Genomic DNA, 20,249 nt, shown 5'->3' on the forward strand with positions numbered 1-20,249 from the left:
TCTTTGTGAAACTTTGAAAGGGAATCATGAGTTAATATCCTTTATTTAAAATTGCTTGGTATGTTATTTTATGATTTTATAAAAAATGTTTTAGGAATCATTTTGACCTGCTTGTTGTCTAAAGCAGTAGTCACCAACCTTTCGGACCTCATGGACCACCAGTGGTCTGCGGACCACCAGTTGGTGACCGCTGCTCCCAAGGTTTCCTTAAACCAACGGTCGCCAACCTCACGGACCACCAGTGGTCCATGGATCACTGGTTGGCGACCGCTGGTCTAAAGGGCTTCTTAATGTTTATGCTCTAGACCTCTGCCACATGGGTTCTGGATTAGCTTCCAATCACCTGTAGTAATCTATTACCTGTAAGGCATTTAGTTATTTATTTTTAATGTGTTAAATAACTGGTTTATATTATCTTATTTATTTTTGGAAGATACAGTGATTGTTGCAAAGAATGCTTTTTAAAAAAAAAGTATGTTGCCCAGCCATGTGGCTCAGTGTTTGAGTGTTGACCTATGCACTAAGACTGTGGTTGGCAAACTCATTAGTCAACAGAGCCAAATATCAACAGTACAACGATTGAAATTTCTTTTGAGAGCCAAATTTTTTAAACTTAAACTTCTTCTAACGCCACTTCTTCTAACGCCACTTCTTCAAAATAGACTCGCCCAGGCCGTGGTATTTTGTGGAAGAGCCACACTCGGGCCAAAGAGCCGCATGTGGCTTGCGAGCCGCAGTTTGCCTACCACAGCACTATGAGGTCACAGGTTTGATTCCCAGTCAGGGTATATGCCTAGGTTGCCAGCTAGATCCCCAGGAGGGGAGGGTACAGGAGGCAGCCCATCGATATTGATGTTTCCCTCTCATTGATGTTTTTCTCTCTCTCCTACTCTCTTCCTTTCTAAAATCAATAAAATCAATTTTTTTAAAGAAGTATTCCTAGTTATCAGATGAAAAATCTTTTAAACTTTTCCTGGAAGGCCTTTGAAATTATTGTCAGTTTGAGAAACCTTGAATTTTTAGGGTCTTAGCCTTTAGATACTGTTTAGTCCAAATTAATAGAAGCTTATTTGAGCAACTTGTAGTCTGGGAGCTGCTGTTAGGAACTGAATATACAAGGTTGAATGGGACAGTCTCTAGAGGAGGAAATGTGTAAACAAGTAACTTCATTATAGTGCATACAGTAATAGAAGTGGGCATTAAGATGCACTGGGAGTGCTTGGCTAAGCCAAGGCCCCTCACTGAAGTTGCTGAGTCTTAAAGTATAAGAAGGGGTTAATCTGACAGGAAGGGAAGAGGGCAGGTTGAGTGAAAAAGCATGAATAAGACACTGAGGGCAAAATAGCAAGGAACTAAAAAACTAATTTAGTTTTATTGGGTCATAAAGTATAAAGTGGCGAGTTGTGGGACCTTATATGTCTGTTAAAGAGCTTGGGTTTTGTCATGAGCTATTTTCTTTCAGTCTTTTTCACTAAAGTACAACTGAAGTCACAGGCAATCGGATACATGCTTTGGAAGTATGGAGATAAAATCCACATAAACCTCTTGTGTGCTTGAAATTTCTCTTAAGACTAGTGTTTATTGTTTTAAAAGTATGAATAACTTTGTCTTTTATTCTATAATTGATTATTAGTGTATCTAGCTCATAGAAATTACCAAATTATTGTTCAGTGAATGAAAATTTAAAAATCTGCCATTACCAGCTGATCTTAGGATTTAAGCATTATTCGTATCACCTATAATTGCTTTACATGTTGTTGTGGTGTGTTTTTTTAAGTAATTAAACCTGTGGTTTGATTGCTTTACATGTTTTTCCTTCAGTAAGCAGTCCTGTTTGGACCAACCATCTGCTCCTGTGTTCCACAGGGCACTCTCACCTTGGTGTACTACAAGAACCCTGCTGGGTAACTGGTATCTGTTCTGTAGAGATCACTCTGCTTCAGACAGAGAGGGAGATTAGGATCACATTTTTATCTAAAACCAGAATGCTAGAAATACACAAAACAATTTAAAAATGTGTTTTCTAAGAAACTAAATTTAAAAAAGAAAAAAGCTTTGATATTCTTTCTTTACCTTTGACATGAAATCATTTCAAATAAAGAGAAAATAATTTAATTTACATCATGTAGCTCTCTGTTATTATGGGTTAACTCATATTTTCCTCTCCTCTATCTAGAATGTCTTAAAACCATTCTACCTTATGAGAAATTGATGTTCTTGCAGATAGTGGGAGGAAACGTTTCATTTAAGTCCCAGATGAGGACCGGAAACTTGAAATCAGAGGAGCATCTGAAATCAAGTTATATTAGGTAGGATAAAAATTACAAGGGTTTCTACATGTTTGTGTTCCTTTTAAAGATGGATGTATTTTAAAGCATTCTTATTCTAAAGTACTCTTGTATGAACACTAATAGAAGGATTAGAGACTTTCTGAAGCATTTGATATTAGCCAAGATGGGAGTGGGAAGTGCTAAAGACATTTTTTTTACTTACGTGATTTCATTAAGAACTTTGGCATATGTTTACTTTCTCATGAGTATTTGTATCTTATACTCCAAGGAAGTTTTCAAAACATTTACTAAATTAAGGTTAAGAAATCTTTGTGTTTATGTATGTCTGAATATATATATATATATTTATGATAAGCCTAAGGACATGTGCTTCATCTTGTAGATTATCCTTCCTACATTTTGGGTTACATGTGTAGCAGTTCATTTGAGTGTAGGGAGCATCAGTTCTTGGTTCTGTTTGTCAGCATGGATGCAGTCAGGCCTGCTAGTGTGCTAGATAGAGAAGCCCTCTCTAACCACACGGTGAGTAGTAACTTGTCCCAGTAGCTAGTATCAGTGATAATGACAGGATGTGTGAAGGTGCTTGATCTCAGAGATGTGGCTTTTAAGTGAGAATTGATAGTTGCCCCTGGAAGTTGATACCATGACAGCGACACATGTAGGACATTTCTCCACCCCACACTACTCCCAAATTCTCCTAGCACATTTCTGTCTAATCTTACCTTACTCTAATTCATCCTGCCTCTTTTTCAAAGCCAGTTCTCGCTTCCATCCTTATTAAGGACATTCTCATGTCCTTCATCTCTTCCAGAACCATGCTCTATCAATTTTGTTCTCACTTTCTTATATCTTCAACCTTTCCTTAAACTTAATACTGGTTTAAGTCAACTTAAGAATTGACTTAAACTTCTCCCTCCCATTTGTTCCTCGGCCCCCTGCAGTTTGATGTTTTTTCTGGCAAGGCTATTGTTGACCAGTATTTCACGGAATCCAACACTTTCCAGTCCTTATAGTATTTTTCCACTGCTTTTATTTTGTTGCCTTCTTTTTATCTTATTTTCCACACACCACTCTTCTCTTGCCCTCATATATGTATTTGACAGTTTCTTCTTGTTCTTCATGGGCTCTTGCTTTCATCTGCCCCTTAACAATAAAGATAGGGAGCTAGCTCCATCCCTCTGCCTTTCTGGGCTATTAACATTTACTCTCATGGTTTTATTTACCATTAATGTGCTGATCACCCCACCACTGTATCTCTAGTCTTGCCATCTCCCCTGTACTTGACACTCATCCCTAAGTGCCTGCTTACACAGCTCCACCTTTTCAATCTGGGAATGATTTTAGACTATTTCTTCTGCTGGTGTTATTTCTAGATTTTTTTTTTTTTATTTTGAAGGTTTTCCATACATCTGTAGTCTTCCTTACTTCTAGTCTTACCCTTTTAAAATCTATCTTCCATGTATCTTGTTGTAAATGTTTAAAAATGCAATTCTGTTCATGCTATGCCCCTGCCTAAAACTTAGTACTGGTTTCCTATTAGTTAGGTGGTTCCCAACCTTTTTTTGGCCATGCCCCACCTAAGCATCTCTAAAGTCCTGATGCCCCCCGCCCGCCGTGACATATAATTCTTATTCAAAAAGTGAACTCCTATTCATGTGGAGGAAGCCTAAAAGTCCATAAATTTGGTCTAAACAAGCTTCCAAAGAACATGGCATCCATGAAAGAGTAAAATAAAAGAACAAAAGGACAGTTGAAGAACTAAGGAAGAAATCACTAAGAAATTGTTATCCTAGCTGGTTTGGCTCAGTGGATAGAGTGTTGGCCTGCGGACTGAAGAGTCCCGGGTTCGATTCCAGTCAAGGGCGCATGCCAGGGTTGTGGGCTCGATCCCTGGTGGGAGACATGCAGATGGCAGCCGATCGATGATTCTCTCTCATCGTTGATGTTTCTAGCTCTATCACCCCTCTCCCTTCTTCTCTGAAATCAATAAAATACACACACACACACACACACACACACACACACACACACACACATAAAAGCCCAAGCGACTGTCCAACCATTCAACTGTTTGACTGTTAGCTATGACATGCACTGACCACCAGGGGACAGACACTCAATGCACAGGCATGGAAACATGGAACAGACTGATGAATCTCAGAGGGAAGAGGGGTGGGGTGGGGGGAGAGATTAACCAAAGATCTTATATGCATACTGCACTGGTGGAGTCCCTCAGCCTGGCCTGCGCCCACTTGCAATCTGGGACCCCTCGGGGGATGTTGGACTGCTGGTTTTCAGCCCGATCCCCCCAGGCCAGGCCGAGGGACCCCACTGGTGCATGAATACATGCACTGGGCCTCTAGTATATATATAAAAATAAATTGTTTAAAAAATAATTTTGAATTGACATGAAAAGAGCAAATAAAGTTTTAAAACATAATAGAGAACTGAAATGCATAAATATGTCACAATATATATTTACTGTATATGAGGCCCCTAGAACCATAAGAAATTCATACAATTCACTCTTAACTCATTCTTGAATTGCCTCTCCTTAAAAATCAAACTGCCCTTCTGTGAGGCATGTGCCCCACGTTGGGAACCACTGTATTATTTGAAAGACAGAATCTGAGCTCCTTAATATGTCGTGTGAGGCCTCACAATCTGCTGTCTGCCTTGACTCTCTAGCTCACCTCCTGTAGCCTCCTGCCTTGTTTCTACCTGCTTCACTAGCTTTTTCCCTCCTCTTTTTATTGTTGTGGTACTTTCTCTGTCTGGAAGAATAATTCCTTCTCATCCTTTGAGATTTCCAGACCAGAATAGGTCCTTAATTAAACTCTTTACATGTTTTTAAATAATATAGATTATAGAGTGAATGTTGTAGAGTATTGGAATGTCAGGAGATTAGAAAATTCATGACAGACTATAAAGTGCCATAGAGAGAAAGCAAGTTAGTATTTTTATTATATTTTACTGAGAAAAGCTCCTTTAGGAGCAACATTTTCCCTAGATGTTCTTTTCTATGAAATTCAACAGTACATCAGCAATACGATTTGTTTTTTCTGATTAATTCCATGAGATTTGATGTCTTAGAGATCTGTAGATTATGTATGCTGTGTACCTGAGTGTATGAACATACTTGATAATGTTTGACCTGTTATTTTAGCACAAGTAATTATGATTATGTTATTATGCTTATGATAATAAATTATGAATTACTCTTATTATCTCAATACTCCTTAGTACTGTATGGAATTGAGTAAATAAATTAACTTGAAATAAAACCATGGCTTTTATTAAATTAAAAAAAAATACTCTAGGCTTGCTTTCCCAAACAAAAGAGGATTATTCACCTTTCCTTAGCAATTGTGAGTTTAGAGGATGTTGGCTTATATTTTTATGATCTGCTCATAGGAGAAAAGGGGGTTGAGAGTTCAGGTAGAGGAATCTTCCATTGTATCTACCCCTGAATTGGAAATATCTTCTATTTTTAAACTGAGAATCTTAATATGTGTCTTAATAATATGTTATTATCCTATGTTACCTTGCATTGTTATATAAGTGCTCTGTATAATCAAGATAGTTGTCAAAGAAGATAACCATTAATTTTAGTGTTTTTCGTCTAGTGACATTATTTTTAAAAATGGTTATAAAATGCTAACTATTGAAAGCTCCACTTCTATGAGCTATTACTAGCAAACATTCTAGATTTTTTTCTTACAATCTTGTATAAGAAAGGGACTGTGATATAATGGTTAGGAATTCGCCTTTGGAACCAAACTGAGTTCAAATGCTATCTCTATTACATACTTTCTAACTTGATCTTGGGCATGTTATTTAACCTCTATCTCCTGCCATTTCTTTAGCTATAAGATGGCAATAATAGTTCAGTGTGAATTAAATGATTACTTTATGTAAAGCACTTAGAACGGTGTCTGGTGATAGTAAGTGCTATTCATAGTGTTAGCTATTTCAGTAACCTAGTACATTAGATTGCATTAAGTGTATTTATAGATCTTGATGATCATATCATCTCCAAGAGTATTGTTTCACATTGTTAACTCTCAACATATTTGATTATCACTGAATGTTTCAGATTTTATTTAGTTTTTAATGACTTTTTATTAGTATAAGTGCTTAATTTCCCATATTGTTTACAGATTGAGACAATATATTGAGTATTTTGAAAACTTTATCTATATATTTAAAAGCCTAATATGCAAATTGTCTCCTTGGGAGTTCAACCAGGAGACCGGGAGTTCGATCGCTTGCTGTGATGTGCGCTGACCACCAGGGGGCGGCGCGGAACAAAGGAAGGCCCCGGCTGATAGCCGAAAGGCCCTGATCGGCCCAGTTTGCTGGCCAGGTCTAGGGACCCTACCTGTGTACAAATTTCGTGCACCAGGCCTCTAGTATTTTATAACTATTTAATAATGCTATTTTAAAAATGATTGAAGCCATGATGATTTTAACTCTTAGATTCTTAGTTTATTCATTTCCTTTATTGATCCCTTCAGCTTAAAGTAAGAATATAAAGGAATTCTAGTTGCCACAAATTCTACCAAGAGAAAACATTTTAAAACTGTTACCTTTTTTTAAAAAATATATATTTTTATTGATTTCAAAGAGGAAGGGAGAGGGAAAAAGAATCATTGATCAGCTACCTCCTGCTCACCCCCTACTGGGGATCAAGCCTGCAACCCGGGCATGTGCTCTTGACCAGAATTGAACCCAGGACCCCTCAGTCCACAGGCCGACGCTCTACCCATTGAGCCAAACCAGCTAGGGCGAAACTTTTACCTCTTTATATAAGCATTGGATGTAGGCTATAAACTGTAATATTAGTCTTTAACAATATTGGTTTTTAACAAGACCAGTAGGTCAACTGAGGTGCAGTACTTTTTCTTTATAAAGTAAAATATAATCAACCAATTTTGTGCTAATCTTTATGAAAGTTGGTATAAGATCACATATCTGTTGACTTGGTTTCTTGTATATTATGCACTGTAAAAAAAGAAAACTAATACTTGTGATATAAACAATTCTTAGTTTAACCCTTTTTCTCACCTGCCTAAATGGATATATTTGGTACACAGTAAAAAGGAAGAGTAAGTGGATAATCCTATATGATAAAAGCCTAATATGCTAGGTGTCCGGTCGTCTGTTCAACAATCAAAGCGTAATATGCTAATGATATGTTAAGGCCACTCGACCGCTCGCTATAACATGCACTGACCACCAGGGGGCAGACACTTTGACTGGTAGGTTAGTTTGCTGCCAGGGTCCGGCCAATCGGGACTGAGCAAGAGGGGCCAGACACACCCTGGAGCTCTCCCGCGGTACTCCCTAGGTGGCCAACCTCCCACATCTCTCCCCGGTGCCTTGGCCTGGCCTGTGCCATCTCGAAATCCCGGACCCCTCGGGGGATGTGGGAGAGCTGGTTTCTGCCTGACCCCACTGGTGCATGAATCGTGCCACCGGGCCTCTAGTGATATATAAACCTAACCTGGTTGAGCTCGATCCCCAGTGGCATGTGGGACGCAGCCAACTAATGATTCTCTCTCATCATTGATGTTTCCCTCCCTCCCTTCCTCCCTTCTCCCTCCCCCCCCCCTCCCTCCCTTCCCCACCTTCTTCTCTGACATCAATTAAAATATATTTTAAAAAACAAAACAACAACAAAAAAACAATTTGCAAATTCATTTAATAAAAAATATGACATGGCCTATAAACACTAACTTTCTGGTTACGTGAAACTATTTTTTAACAGTTCTCTTTGCCACAGGATTACAATATTAACTAATAAAAAGAGATATCTTTACTCTGAGGAAACTATCGATGATTCCTTGTGTAGGAAAACTATTTGGTGTGGGAACTTACAGATATTTTACTTCTCTTTTTTTTAATCAAGTAATCCCTAGAGCAGGAGAGGCAAATTTTTTCTGTGAAGGACCAAATAAATGTTTTAAGGCTTGGTGGGCCGTGTGGTCTTTGTCTACTCAATTCTGCCCTTGTAGCAGAAAGCAGCCATAGACAGTATGTAAATTAATGGGCAGGGCTGTGTTCCAGTAAAATTTATTTACAAAAAATAGATGCAGGGTGAAAGAGGGAATTTCACCCAAGGCTGAAAACTGTCCTAGAATATGAGTTTTACTTGTAGTTCTTCTGATTGAAACTTAGATATTTATTTCCTAACTAGGGGCCCGGTGCACGAAATTCGTGCACGGGGGGGGGGGTCCTCTCAGCCCAGCCTGCACCCTCTCCAATCGGGGACCGATCGGGCCAAAACCAGCGGATGGACATCCCTCTTGCAATCTGGGACTGCTGGCTTCTAACCACTCACCTGCCTGCCTGCCTGCCTGATAGCCCCTAACTGCCCTCCCCTGCCGGCCTGATCTCGCCCCCAACTGCCTCTGCCTCGACCCCCACCACCATGGCGTTGTCTGGAAGGAAGTCGGACGTCCGGAAGATGGCCAGTTGACCTGGTCTAATTAGCATATTACCCTTTTAGTAGTATAGATGATATAGCAGTGATGGCAAACCTATGACACGCATGTCAGCACTGACACGCGTAGCCATTTTTTATGACACACGGCCGCTGAGGCGTCCGCATGCCGAGGATGAAACATTTGCTGGTCCTGAGGATGAAACACTTGTGAAATAATGTTTTTTCCTCAATGTGACACACTACCCGAGTTATGCTCAGTTTTTTGGCGAAGTTTGACACACCAAGCTCAAAAGGTTGCCCATCACTTTATATAGGATAGGATTGCTTAAATGGGCAGTGGGGGGAGCCTTTTACAGCAGGAGGAGATGCGCTTGGCAGACAAAAACACAATCCCTAGATCTGGACTGATAGCCATATGCACTATACTACCAAACCAGTCAAGAAAAAATTGAACCGCTGTCTTACACCTTATACCAAACAGCTGATGTCCTTAAAACCCCTCCTCAGCCCCCACCTTAGGTTCTGCCTTTGCCCTTCACCCAGATTTGGTTCTGGTTGGTTGGTTGGTTTCTATGCCAGTCAGCATCAAAAGCTCCGCCTCCTAGGCATCCATTGGCTCCTGGCACTTCACCCAGATTTGGTACTGATTGGTCGGTTTCTATGCCAGTCAGCGTCTCTGGGCCTATCTCTGGGCCTGATCAAAGAGGTGGGGCTGATCAGCAGCCCCCGAGGAGGCCCGGAGAGAAACAGAGGCGTGGCTGCTGCCGAAGCCAGGAGAGAAAGAGAGAGGCAACGGCTGATCAGTAGCTGCCACGGACGCTGGGGATCAGACCCTGCCTCTCTCTCTGCAGGCCTCTCTCTGGGCCTGATCCACAGCCCCCTCAGCAGTCAGTGCTGGGTCGCCATGGCAACCCAGTACTGACTTCCAGTGTTCCCTTGAGCCTTCGTCGTTATGGACCCTGGCGTGCGCGCGCGCGCGCGCTCTCTCTCTCTCTCTCTCTCTCTCTCTCTCTTTCTCGAGATACTAGACGCCCGATGCATGAATTTCTTGAAAGAGTAGGCCTTCCTTCCCCCCACTGCTGGAACCGGCTTCCTTCTGGAACCCAGGACCCAGGCTTCCCTCTGGCCGCCGGCAGGCACCTGGGACCCGGGCTTTCCTCACAGCCCCGGCTTTGTCTAGAAGGTTGGCCAGAAGGACGTCCAGTCTAATTAGCATATTGTGCTTTTATTGTCATAGATTATCATAGATGAATAGACTAGAGGCCCGGTGCATGAAAATACATGCATTGGAGTGGGGGTCCCTCAGCCCGGCCTGCCCCCTCTCACAGTCCGGGAGCCCTCAGGGGCGGGAGGTGACCCAGCGATCGGGGAAGGTGACGCCCCATCACACCTCTGCTGCTGCCACTGCTGGCAGCGCAAGCCTCAGCCGGCCCTGGTTACCTGCACCTTGGGCCGGCCCTGGGAGGCTGGGGGCTGAGGGGACTGGGGGAATCCGGAGGCAGGTGCACGGAGCGACTGTGCCCGCCCTTGCTGTGCGCCTGCCACCCCAGCAGGGCTGAGGGGACTGGGCGCCACCATCTTGTGGCTGTGGGCGCCACCATCTTTTTTTAAAAAAAATATATTTTATTGATTTTTTACAGAGAGGAAGGGAGAGGGATAGAGAGTTAGAAACATCAATGAGAGAGAGACATCGATCAGCTGCCTCCTGCACACCTCCCACTGGGGATGTGCCCGCAACCAAGGTACATGCCCTTGACCGGAATCAAACCCGGGACCCTTCAGTCCGCAGGCCGACGCTCCATCCACTGAGCCAAACCGGTTTCGATGGCACCACCATCTTTGAGGGTGGGGCAGTCAGTTAGCATATTTCCTCCTTATTGACTGTGGGCGCTGCCAGTTTGCGATGATGTGAGGGTCAATTAGCATATTCCCTCTTTATTAGATAGGATACCTATAATAATAAAAGCGTAATATGCTAATTAGATCAGATGTCTTTCTGGATGAAGCTGGGGCTGCGAGGGAAGCCTAGGTCCTGGGTGTCAGAGGGAAGCCGGTGCTGGCAGCCAGGGGAAGGAAGGCTTATTTTTGCACCAATTTTGTGCATCGGGCCTCTAGTTTTCATATAAGCTAGTTGACTTAAATGTTAGTGTTTAGTTGACAGTACAAAACTAAACCTAGATAAGTCTATGTCAGCTTTTTATGTCATAGAATTTTTATTCTGATTTGAAAGAAATAGAAATAACTTGGACTTTGGTGTCAGAAATAACTAGGTTGCACTTAATTGTGCCTAATTGCTGGTTGTGACGCTGGACAAATTGTTTTACATTTCAGAGCTTCAGTTTCTTTGTTTATAGATTGGGAATTAATAGTAGCTATCTCCCAGGGTGGTTATATTTTTCATTTAGCTTTCTTTTCATCATTGCAATTTAGCAAGATTATTTTAGTCATTAGCTTGTGTCTCTTCCAGAACCTAGTAAAGAACTCTGCATAGAGTGAGCACCTCTACTCTTGTCGACTGAGGAATCAAAATCCCTGGGATTTCAGAGTGATTTAACATTTACGTCAGAGTTTTATACCATGTTCTCACTTTTGTTAGTGCTTGAATTTTTTACTTTTGCAGTTTTCCTTGGACAGATTACATTATATAAAAATACTAGAGGCCCGGTGCACAAAATTCGTGCACGGGGGCGGGAGGGGGGTGTCCCTCAGCCCAGCCTGCACACTCTCCAATCTGGGACATCTCTCTCACAATCCAGGACTGCTGGCTCCCAACTGCTCGCCTGCCTGCCTTCCTGATTGCCCCTAACCGCTTCTGCCTGCCAGCCTGATCACCCCCTAACCACTCCCATGCCAGCCTGATTGATGTCTAACTGCTCCCCTGCCAGCCTGTTTGCCCCAACTTCCCTCCTCTGCTGGCCTGGTCACCCCTAACTGCCTTCCCCTGCAGGGTTGATAGCCTCCAACTGCCCTCCCTTGCAGGCCTGGTGCCTCCCAACTGCCCTCCCCTGCTGGCCATCTTGTGGTGGCCATCTTCTGTCCACATGGGGGCAGGATCTTTGACCACATGGGGGCATCCATATTGTGTGTTGGAGTGATGGTCAATCTGCATATTACTCTTTTATTAGATAGAATAGAGGCCTGGTGCACGGGTGGGGGCCAGCTGGTTTTCCCTGAAGGGTGTCCCGAATCAGGGTGGGGGTTCCCTTGGGGCATGGGGCGGCCTGATCGAGGGGCCTATGGTGGTTTGCAGGCCAGCCACGCTCCCTGGAGACCCAAGCGGAGGCCCTGGTATCTGGAATTTATTTACCTTCTACAATTGAAACTTTGTAGCCTGGAGCGGAGCCGAGGGAGCCAAGCCTTCTGCTCGCTTCGTGGCTGGCAGCCATTTCTTTTGGGGTTTGTGTATCTTCTATAATTGAAACTTTGTAGCCTTAAGCGGAGGCCTGGGCCGGCCAGGGTATGCGGAAAGCTTTGCTTCTTCCATTGCCCGGGGTCAACCCTAGTCTCCTGTTCTTTCCAGCTCCGTGGCTGCCGCCATTTCTGTTTGGATTTGTTTACCTTCTATAATTGAAACTTTGTAGCCTTGAGTGGAGGCTTAGGCCAGCAAGGGAAGGCGGAAAGCTTGGCTTCCTCTGTCGCCTGGGAAACCCAAGCCTCCCTCCTCCTCTCTGTGGCTGTAGCCATCTTGGTTGGGTTTATTTGCATACTCGCTCTGATTGCCTGGTGGGTGTGGCTGGTGGGCATGGCTTGTGGGTGTAGCAGAGTGATTGTTAATTTGCATATTACTCTTTTATTAGGTAGGATAGTGTAAAGTTTTGATCTTTTTTTTTTTTTTTTTTTTTTTTTTTTGGTCAGTGGAAGCCTGGACCAGAATCTCTTGGAATTATAGATCTCCTTTTACTGTTATCTTAAATCTATCTGATTTATATGCAAACAGCAAGAAAGTGAACTCAAAGATTTTATGATGACCTGTAAACTTTTAAGTATTGGCATCAGTTTGCCCAGACCTAGTGCTACTCTGGATGAGAAAGCAGAGGGACTGTTTGCAGTGCCACAGATAGAGCTGCTTACATCCTTATTGTAGTAGATGAGCTCACTTAACTGTGAACTTTTAGTGTTAATTTCTGCTGGGTACACCTGCTTTGTTTCTAACTGCTCTTCTCTTTTTCCTTTTTAGGCAGGCAGAAGTCCTGAAGGCTGACATGACAGGTAGTGGCTACTCCTTTGTTTTTCAGAACTTACTTTACACCATTAAATTAAGTAAAGGGTATCTTTACTATATGACTTGTAGCACTTATTTGCTTTAAATATTTATTGTTTTATATTTTGAATTCTTACTTAGATGATGACCAGTCAAGAATTTTCTGTAAGCTGTACTACAAAGGATTGGATATTACCTAATTTACTACCGAGAATCATTTATCTTTTATGAACTATTTATCAATGATTTCAGACATACAGAAAAAAATTCACATACTATATAAACACTAATATCCTTTGGTGTATTAGGTTCTTTTTTTTTTTTTTTTTTTTTAAAGATACTATTTTTTACACAGAGGAAGGGAAAGGGATAGAGAGATAGAAACATCGAGGAGAGAGAAACATCAATCAGCTGCCTCCTGCACACCCCATACTGGGGATTTGCCTGCAACCAAGGTACATGCACCTGACCGGAATCGAACCCGGGACCCTTCCGTCCACAGGCCGACGCTCCATCCACTGAGCCAAACCGGCTAGGTCTGGTATTAGTTTCTTATCTTCCTATTTATAATTCCTCAAATTGGAATAATAGGTAAATCTTCAGAAAAATATTTGCAGGAAAACTGCTGACATGTTTGAAGTTGAGTGAGCTGCCTCGCCACATTCCTTTATTATTTTATCCCTTTTTTATTTTGAATAGTAGCCAAGGTGTTTTTGAAAAAAATAACTGGACTTAGTCACTAAAGAGAGCAGATGACTCTAACCCCCAAATGAAGAAATATGGCAATACTCTAGTGATAAGTATGCTCTCCATAATAGCATACGCCATCCAAAAATGTAAGAGAAATATGTGATAATGGACCTTGTTCTAATTTTGAGGAATTTAGTTCTGCAATGAAACCCACAAAGAAGAGTTAAACTATTGTGATAATCATCATATCTGCCAAAATTTATGATGAAAAGGAAATGGACTGTTTCGATGTCTTGTTCTCAATTTGTACAATTATAGGCTAATGTTCTCTAAGAATTTGTGAGTAATCTCATTGTCATCTTGTTCAAGGGAAAAAGAAGAAAAAAGTTCCAAACACTTGTTATAGGTTTACTTAGTATAGCACTTAACTTCTTCCCATCCTATTTAATAATCCTATCTAATAAAAGGCTCATATGCAAATTAACCATCACTCCTACACAAAGATGGTGGCTCCCATAGCCACAAGATGGCAGCGCCCAGTCCTCTCCGCCCCGCGGGAGTCCCCCCAGTCCCAGGGGGTAGCTTGGCTGCTGAGAGCGGACAGCGTGAGCGCCTGGTGGAACGCTTGCTTCGTTGCAAGGTGGGCCTCCGGGCAGCGGGCACGGAGCGACCAAGCCCCTCAGAGAGCTACTGGTGCATGGATTCATGCGCAGGGCTGCTAGTTGTTAACATAATTGTCATCATTTCCCATTCTTTGGATATCAGTTTCAACTCTGAGCTACTGTGTTATGCTCTTGTGATGGCATTATAAGTACAATCTTAATTATTAAACACCCTTAGTAAGAATGCCTTCCCAGTAAGATACTAAGTCTATTCATTTAAATAGTGATCTTTTCCGATTATTTCCCTGCCATTGACGAAGCAGAGCTGAAAAAATGTATAAATATTATTGATTTAATCATTTAACACTTAAGAGCAAGAAGCTGATATTATACCCTAACTTTTTTTTAGTAGCCAGCAAACTCTTGTGAGGATTAACTCAAATATCCAGAAGATTCTTCTTGCAGAATAGGATTATGGTGGCTATAGAAACTAATAGCAGAACCTAAAAACAAGAGTGAAGATTATGCCATTGCACAGCAGCAAAATATGCAACCAGACAGCCTAACAGGCAGTTGGAAATATATATTATAAAGTCCATTATTAAGTTCTACTGAGGCAGCTCACTGTCAATTATTGCACTCATAAGCCTACTTATCGGAAAGGCTAATGTGCCTTTTAGGACTCTGGCAGACAATATGGCCTCAATTTGAAATTTTGTGTAGTAATAGCCTGACTTTCTGATTTCATCTTGCAATGTCTCATTTGGCCTCTTGAGCAGTTTAATCACTGTCTGCTATCAGTCCTCATTTACATTAAATAGCAAGTATGGATTGCTCACAAAAGTGTCTTGGCAAGCATCCTACCAATCATTAAAATAATGCTCACTGTCCTGGTTTTGTTGGATTGACATATATAGAGTAGGAGTAACAGCAGAATGCCCAAACAGCTGCTGGATTATGAGCTGATAGGAAGATTTCATAAGGACAATTGTGAGAATAATTTTAAAAAATTTTTTAAAAAGCTGCTTTGGACAAAGAGAGGTATAGTTGTGAGAGTAAACAGACCAACTTGGCAGTCCATCATTTCAAAGAGGGTGGCTAGTGTGAGGTTATGGCTTCCTATGGTATGAATACATAGAAATCCAAACCCAAAACAAAGGGCATACCATTCCTTTTTTTTTTTTTTCAGCCTTTTTCATTTCATGGTATTATTTTAAAGCTAAAAGACAAATACAGAAGCATACAGATTTAGTCATTAGTCAAAATGTGAAAGTCATTTGAAATGCAGTAGTATAAAACTTCAGCAACCTGTGGTATATACTGGTACTTACAGCAGGTTTTTACTTTGGGGAATGGGGAGGGGAAGGAATCATTGGTGTGGTACAATGGTCTTAACTCTCTATTTACCTGTCTACTATTCTATTTTTGTTTTGTTATTCAGATTCTAAGCTGGGTCCAGCTGAGGTCTGGACATCCAGGCAGGCTCTGCAGGACCTGTACCAGAAAATGCTAGTTACTGATTTGGAATACGCTTTAGACAAGAAAGTAGAACAGGATCTGTAAGTATTATCATTTGGGATGTCCCTGTTGAGATCAAGGATCTCACCAAGACTTTAGGATAGTAAAGAACAATGTGGTTGTTTCTTTTTAACCTCTCTCAGAGTAAGCTTTTTCAATGAAAATAAAAAAGAAAAGATATTATAATACTTGTGATTGGGGCGGGGGGAGGGTGGGTAGAGAGATGTTCCGAGTCGGCTCTTATTAAGATCTTTAGGGCATTTCATAAAATAAAGAGGTATTTCCTTCCCCATGCCCCCTTAATAAGACTAAAGAAAGATTTTGTATATTTAGGCTATCTCCACTCATTTTTTTTTAAATATATTTTTTTTTATTTTATAGAGAAAAAGGGAGGGGAAAACATCAATGAGAGAGAAACATCGATTGGCTGCCTCCTGCACACCCGCTACTAGGGATTGAGCCTGAAACCCTGGCATGTGCCCTGACTGGGAATTGAACTGGTGACCTCTTGGTTCATAGGTCGAATGCTCAACCATTGAGCAACTGACCAGGCTGTCGCTCAATGGTTGCTCGTTCTTTCTTTGAGGGGTGAAATGGCAGATAACCAGATTCCCAAGTGAGTAAATAAATGCCTTTTGTGGAAGGCCTTATCTTTTAAATTGAAACAAGGACGTTGGCCTGATGAAAAATGTTAAATCAGTTAAGAACATTCTATTTAGTAATGCCCATTTCCCAAAGTTGCAGTGAAGATTTTTTGAGATCTAGTAATAGAGCTTAATCACAACCACTCAAAATCCATATCTATGACATTAGAGTCAAGGATAAGATGTCATCAAAAATTCTAAGGGAGTGCTCTAGAGCCTTAAAAGTTGACATTGATAGGAGTTAGGTACTTTCCAGGTAGGTTGTAAACCTTTTATCTGTTTGCTTCCTTGAATCAAGCCAGTAATATCATCCCTTCATCTTAGTTCTGTTTTTTCCCCCTCATGTGATTTCCAAGTTAGAAGGTGGCTGTATTTCACCATAACTGAATTTAAAATGATTCTCTAAACAACTCAATTAATGAAAGGCATTTTATAACAGGATTTTGGTATGCTGTATTTCAGCATTGTGTTGTTTCTTATTTTTAAATAGCTAAAATTAAAATGTCAAAAAATGACCTTATATTTCAAGTTCTAAAGAAAACATTAACCCCAAGAGAAACCAACTATTAATTAGAAATAGAACTGTGAGAAATAGATTTTAGGGAAATAAGGGATATAGCTTAATATTTACAAAACTTTTTCCCTCTATACATGTCATTTGTTAGGGTACACTCAATTATTTTTTGGCACAATGTATGCACATTTGTTAATTTATTTTTACATTGGTGTTACCACTGTAGTTCTGATTTTGTACTGGGATCCCTAAGTAGGCTCTAACTTTAGTAGCACTAAAAGATTAATAACTAAAGCCACAATCTGATTATTCAAATATTTGGTTAAGTGTTTACTAAGGCCAGTTGGATTCTACTGCGTGTCTAGTCTTGTTCAAAGGGGAGCCTAAAGTTATTTAATTAAGTCACTATCTTTAATGCAGGTTTACTATCTAGTATGTTATAATTATAACAAACAGTTCTTTCTTGTTCTCAGGGGGACCAGTGTCTGCCCAGTGAGTCACTGCTATACAAATAGAATTACATTTTGTTTTCAGCTGGAATCATGCCTTTAAGAATCAGATCACAACACTACAAGGCCAGGCAAAGAATCGAGCAAACCCGAATCGGAGTGAAGTTCAGGCAAACCTTTCTCTGTTCCTAGAGGCAGCTAGTGGCTTCTATACTCAGGTGAGTTCTACATTGTATACCAATTTTCCTAGAATTCTCTTTGTACACATTTTGTTGTTCATATAAATACTTTGTGGCTCTGGCTGGTTTGGCTCAGTGGATAGAGCGTTGGCCTGTGGACTGAAGGGTCCCAGGTTTGATTCCGGTCAAGGGCATGTGCCTGGGTTGCAGGCTCTATCCCCAGTTGGGGGCATGCAGGAGGCAGCCGATCAGTGGTTCTCTTTCATCATTGGTGTTTCTATCTCTCCCTCTTCCTTCCTCTCTGAAATCAATAGAAATATATTTAAAAAACAAAACACAAAAACCCACTTTATGTAACCACTATTGGGCCATCCAGTTGATCACCTATAATCTCAAGTGAATAAAAATGCCCCAAATTGTATACCATAAGAAGCCAGATCATAATGGATTAAGGAATGAATAGGAATTAAGAAAGCAGGTATAGCACGTGTGGACTCCTTTGAATGAGTTTGGCTGAAGTCTTTTTTTTTTTTTTTTAAGTATGTTTTTTATTGATTTTTACTGAGAGGAAGGGAGAGGGATAGATAGAAACATCAATAAGAGAGAAACATTATCGATTGGCTGCTACCTGCACACCCCCTACTGGGGATCTAGCCTTTAACTCAGGTATGTGCCCTGACTGGGAATCGAACTGGGGGCCTCTTGATTCATGGGTCGATGTTTAACCACTGAGCCACACTGTCCAGGCACTGAAGTTCTTTTTAAAAAATGCTGCCGTTCCTTTAAGATGCATATTCTAGATTGCTCGAATACTTGAGAATTCAAGAGAGATGATTTGTAATGAATGCTACTAATTATCATATGAAGGATTACCATATGTACAAGGGAAAATGAAAGTAAATGATTGTATCATGTATAATACAGTATTACTGTTGCTGTTATTATTTGCTGCTATTAAAAAAGAAATGATTGGGGGAAAAAGGTTACCATAAAATTTTCTTGAAGTGCTTGCTCAGGTCTCAGCAGTATGTGATATTAGATACATATGTTAAAGTATACAAGTTTTACTATAGAGCACTTCTGACTTGCCAGGTCTGACTTAATACTAAATCTTGCTATGTTTTCCTTTCAGTTATTACAAGAACTGTGTACAGTGTTTAACGTAGATTTACCATGCCGTGTGAAGTCTTCCCAGTTGGGAATTATCAGCCATAAACAGACGCATACCAGCGCCATAGTGAAGCCACAGTCCAGTTCCTGCTCCTATATCTGCCAGCACTGCCTCGTGCACCTTGGAGACATTGGTGAGCCTTTGGTGTGAAGGAATTGATAATACATTTATAATACATTTATTCTTTTCTTTGGTGTGGTCATAGAGGGAAGCTCGATTTCCCTGTAAACTGAGCATGCAAACACAATTTAGATGGTCGTAAGAGGAAACTAAAATATATTTTAAGGCACTTAGATTTTCTCATTGTTTTGACATTGGCGAAGGATCTTGAAGGAAGTAACTTTCACATTAAGATTTAAATTTTATTCAGATTTGTGCAGATGTAGGCAAATGATAAATAGCAAAAATGTAATCAAAGCTAAACTTTTCAGAGTGGTGCCATAATATTTCCTAAATTAAGTCTGTACTCCTAGAATTGTGGGGTTTACGAATTATTCCTTCTGAAACCAGATTGCCTTCTTTCCTTCCTGCCAGTGCATTAAAAGCTCATTTCTGTTTCCTTTTAACAGTTAAATTTGTATTTCCATTTTATATATTTAAATCTGGGAATGTTATATAACTTATTTCTTGTTCATTCCTTTAAGGTGACCTAAAAAATGGTTGTAAAACAAATTAACTATAGGATTATGTTTTGTTGTCCTCAAATAACAAGGAATTGAGAACATTACTGCTTTAAGATCAAAGATTTTAGATTTCTTGATGTCATAAGTCACTAATTCCATGAGGGGTCACATCAAAGTAAGCACCAAGTTCTGCAGGAAGATTCAAGGAATAGTGTATTTAGGTTGTTTTGCTGTCAGTGTATTCTTTGCACACACATACTTAGTATTGCAGTAGGTATGAGGCATTTTTCAAAATCACTTTATAAATAATTGAAAGAAATACATAATTTTCAGATCATCTTGTATAGTGTTTTTTGTTTTGTTTTGTTTTTAAGTGCCATATAACTCACCCCTTCTTGGCCGGCTCCAGGTCACCAGCATAGTGCGTAGTGAGAGCTGGTGATGCATGACACTGGAGGACCTGAAAGTGGGGGCTAGGTAAGCTTTAAAATTGGTTACATGCTGAATGTCCCAAATAGGGAAGGCTGGATGGACACTTCACACATAATCCTATAGTTAATTTGTTTTAAAGTATTTTTCTGTCTTTAATGCTCTTAAATCAATTTTAATGTGTTTGTTATCTTTAGAATTTAAAACAATAGCCTGTTTTGGAAATATTACCCTAGTTGTTGCTTTCTTTGTTTTTCTTTAAACTACTTTTTCTTCTTCCTCCTCTCAGCTCGATACAGAAACCAGACCAGCCAGGCAGAGTCCTACTATAGGCACGCAGCTCAGCTTGTCCCCTCTAATGGTGAGTGAGTCTCTCATGTCAACTGGTGGACAGTGACACTTCATTCAGTACCACTGAATGGTAAATAACTGAAGGCTTATCTTTCATGTTTAGGACTTTTGGTATTGATTGTCATATTTTCCCTTTTAA

General features: G+C 40.6%; 1 protein-coding gene across 7 annotated transcripts in view; it reads left to right on the forward strand.

Annotated features, from left to right (window-relative positions):
* The window catches only part of SMG7 (SMG7 nonsense mediated mRNA decay factor), a 60,100-nt gene that overhangs the window by 12,221 nt on the left and 27,630 nt on the right, over nt 1–20,249 (forward strand). For 4 of the 7 annotated variants that reach the window (XM_079761610.1, XM_079761611.1, XM_079761612.1 and 1 more), the window contains exons 1-6: nt 2,242–2,309; nt 12,917–12,948; nt 15,674–15,791; nt 17,443–17,575; nt 18,669–18,840; nt 20,049–20,120. In XM_079761610.1, coding sequence (XP_079617736.1) covers nt 2,257–2,309; nt 12,917–12,948; nt 15,674–15,791; nt 17,443–17,575; nt 18,669–18,840; nt 20,049–20,120 — 580 coding nt within the window. In that variant the 5' untranslated portion in view covers nt 2,242–2,256. Of the gene's footprint in view, nt 1–2,241; nt 2,310–12,916; nt 12,949–15,673; nt 15,792–17,442; nt 17,576–18,668; nt 18,841–20,048; nt 20,121–20,249 lie in introns of those variants that run through there. The other 3 variants (XM_079761608.1, XM_079761613.1, XM_079761609.1) reach the window with 1 other exon arrangement.

The sequence above is a fragment of the Cnephaeus nilssonii genome, assembly GCF_951640355.1.
Source record: "Cnephaeus nilssonii genome assembly, chromosome: 21".
NCBI lineage: Eukaryota > Metazoa > Chordata > Mammalia > Chiroptera > Vespertilionidae > Cnephaeus > Cnephaeus nilssonii.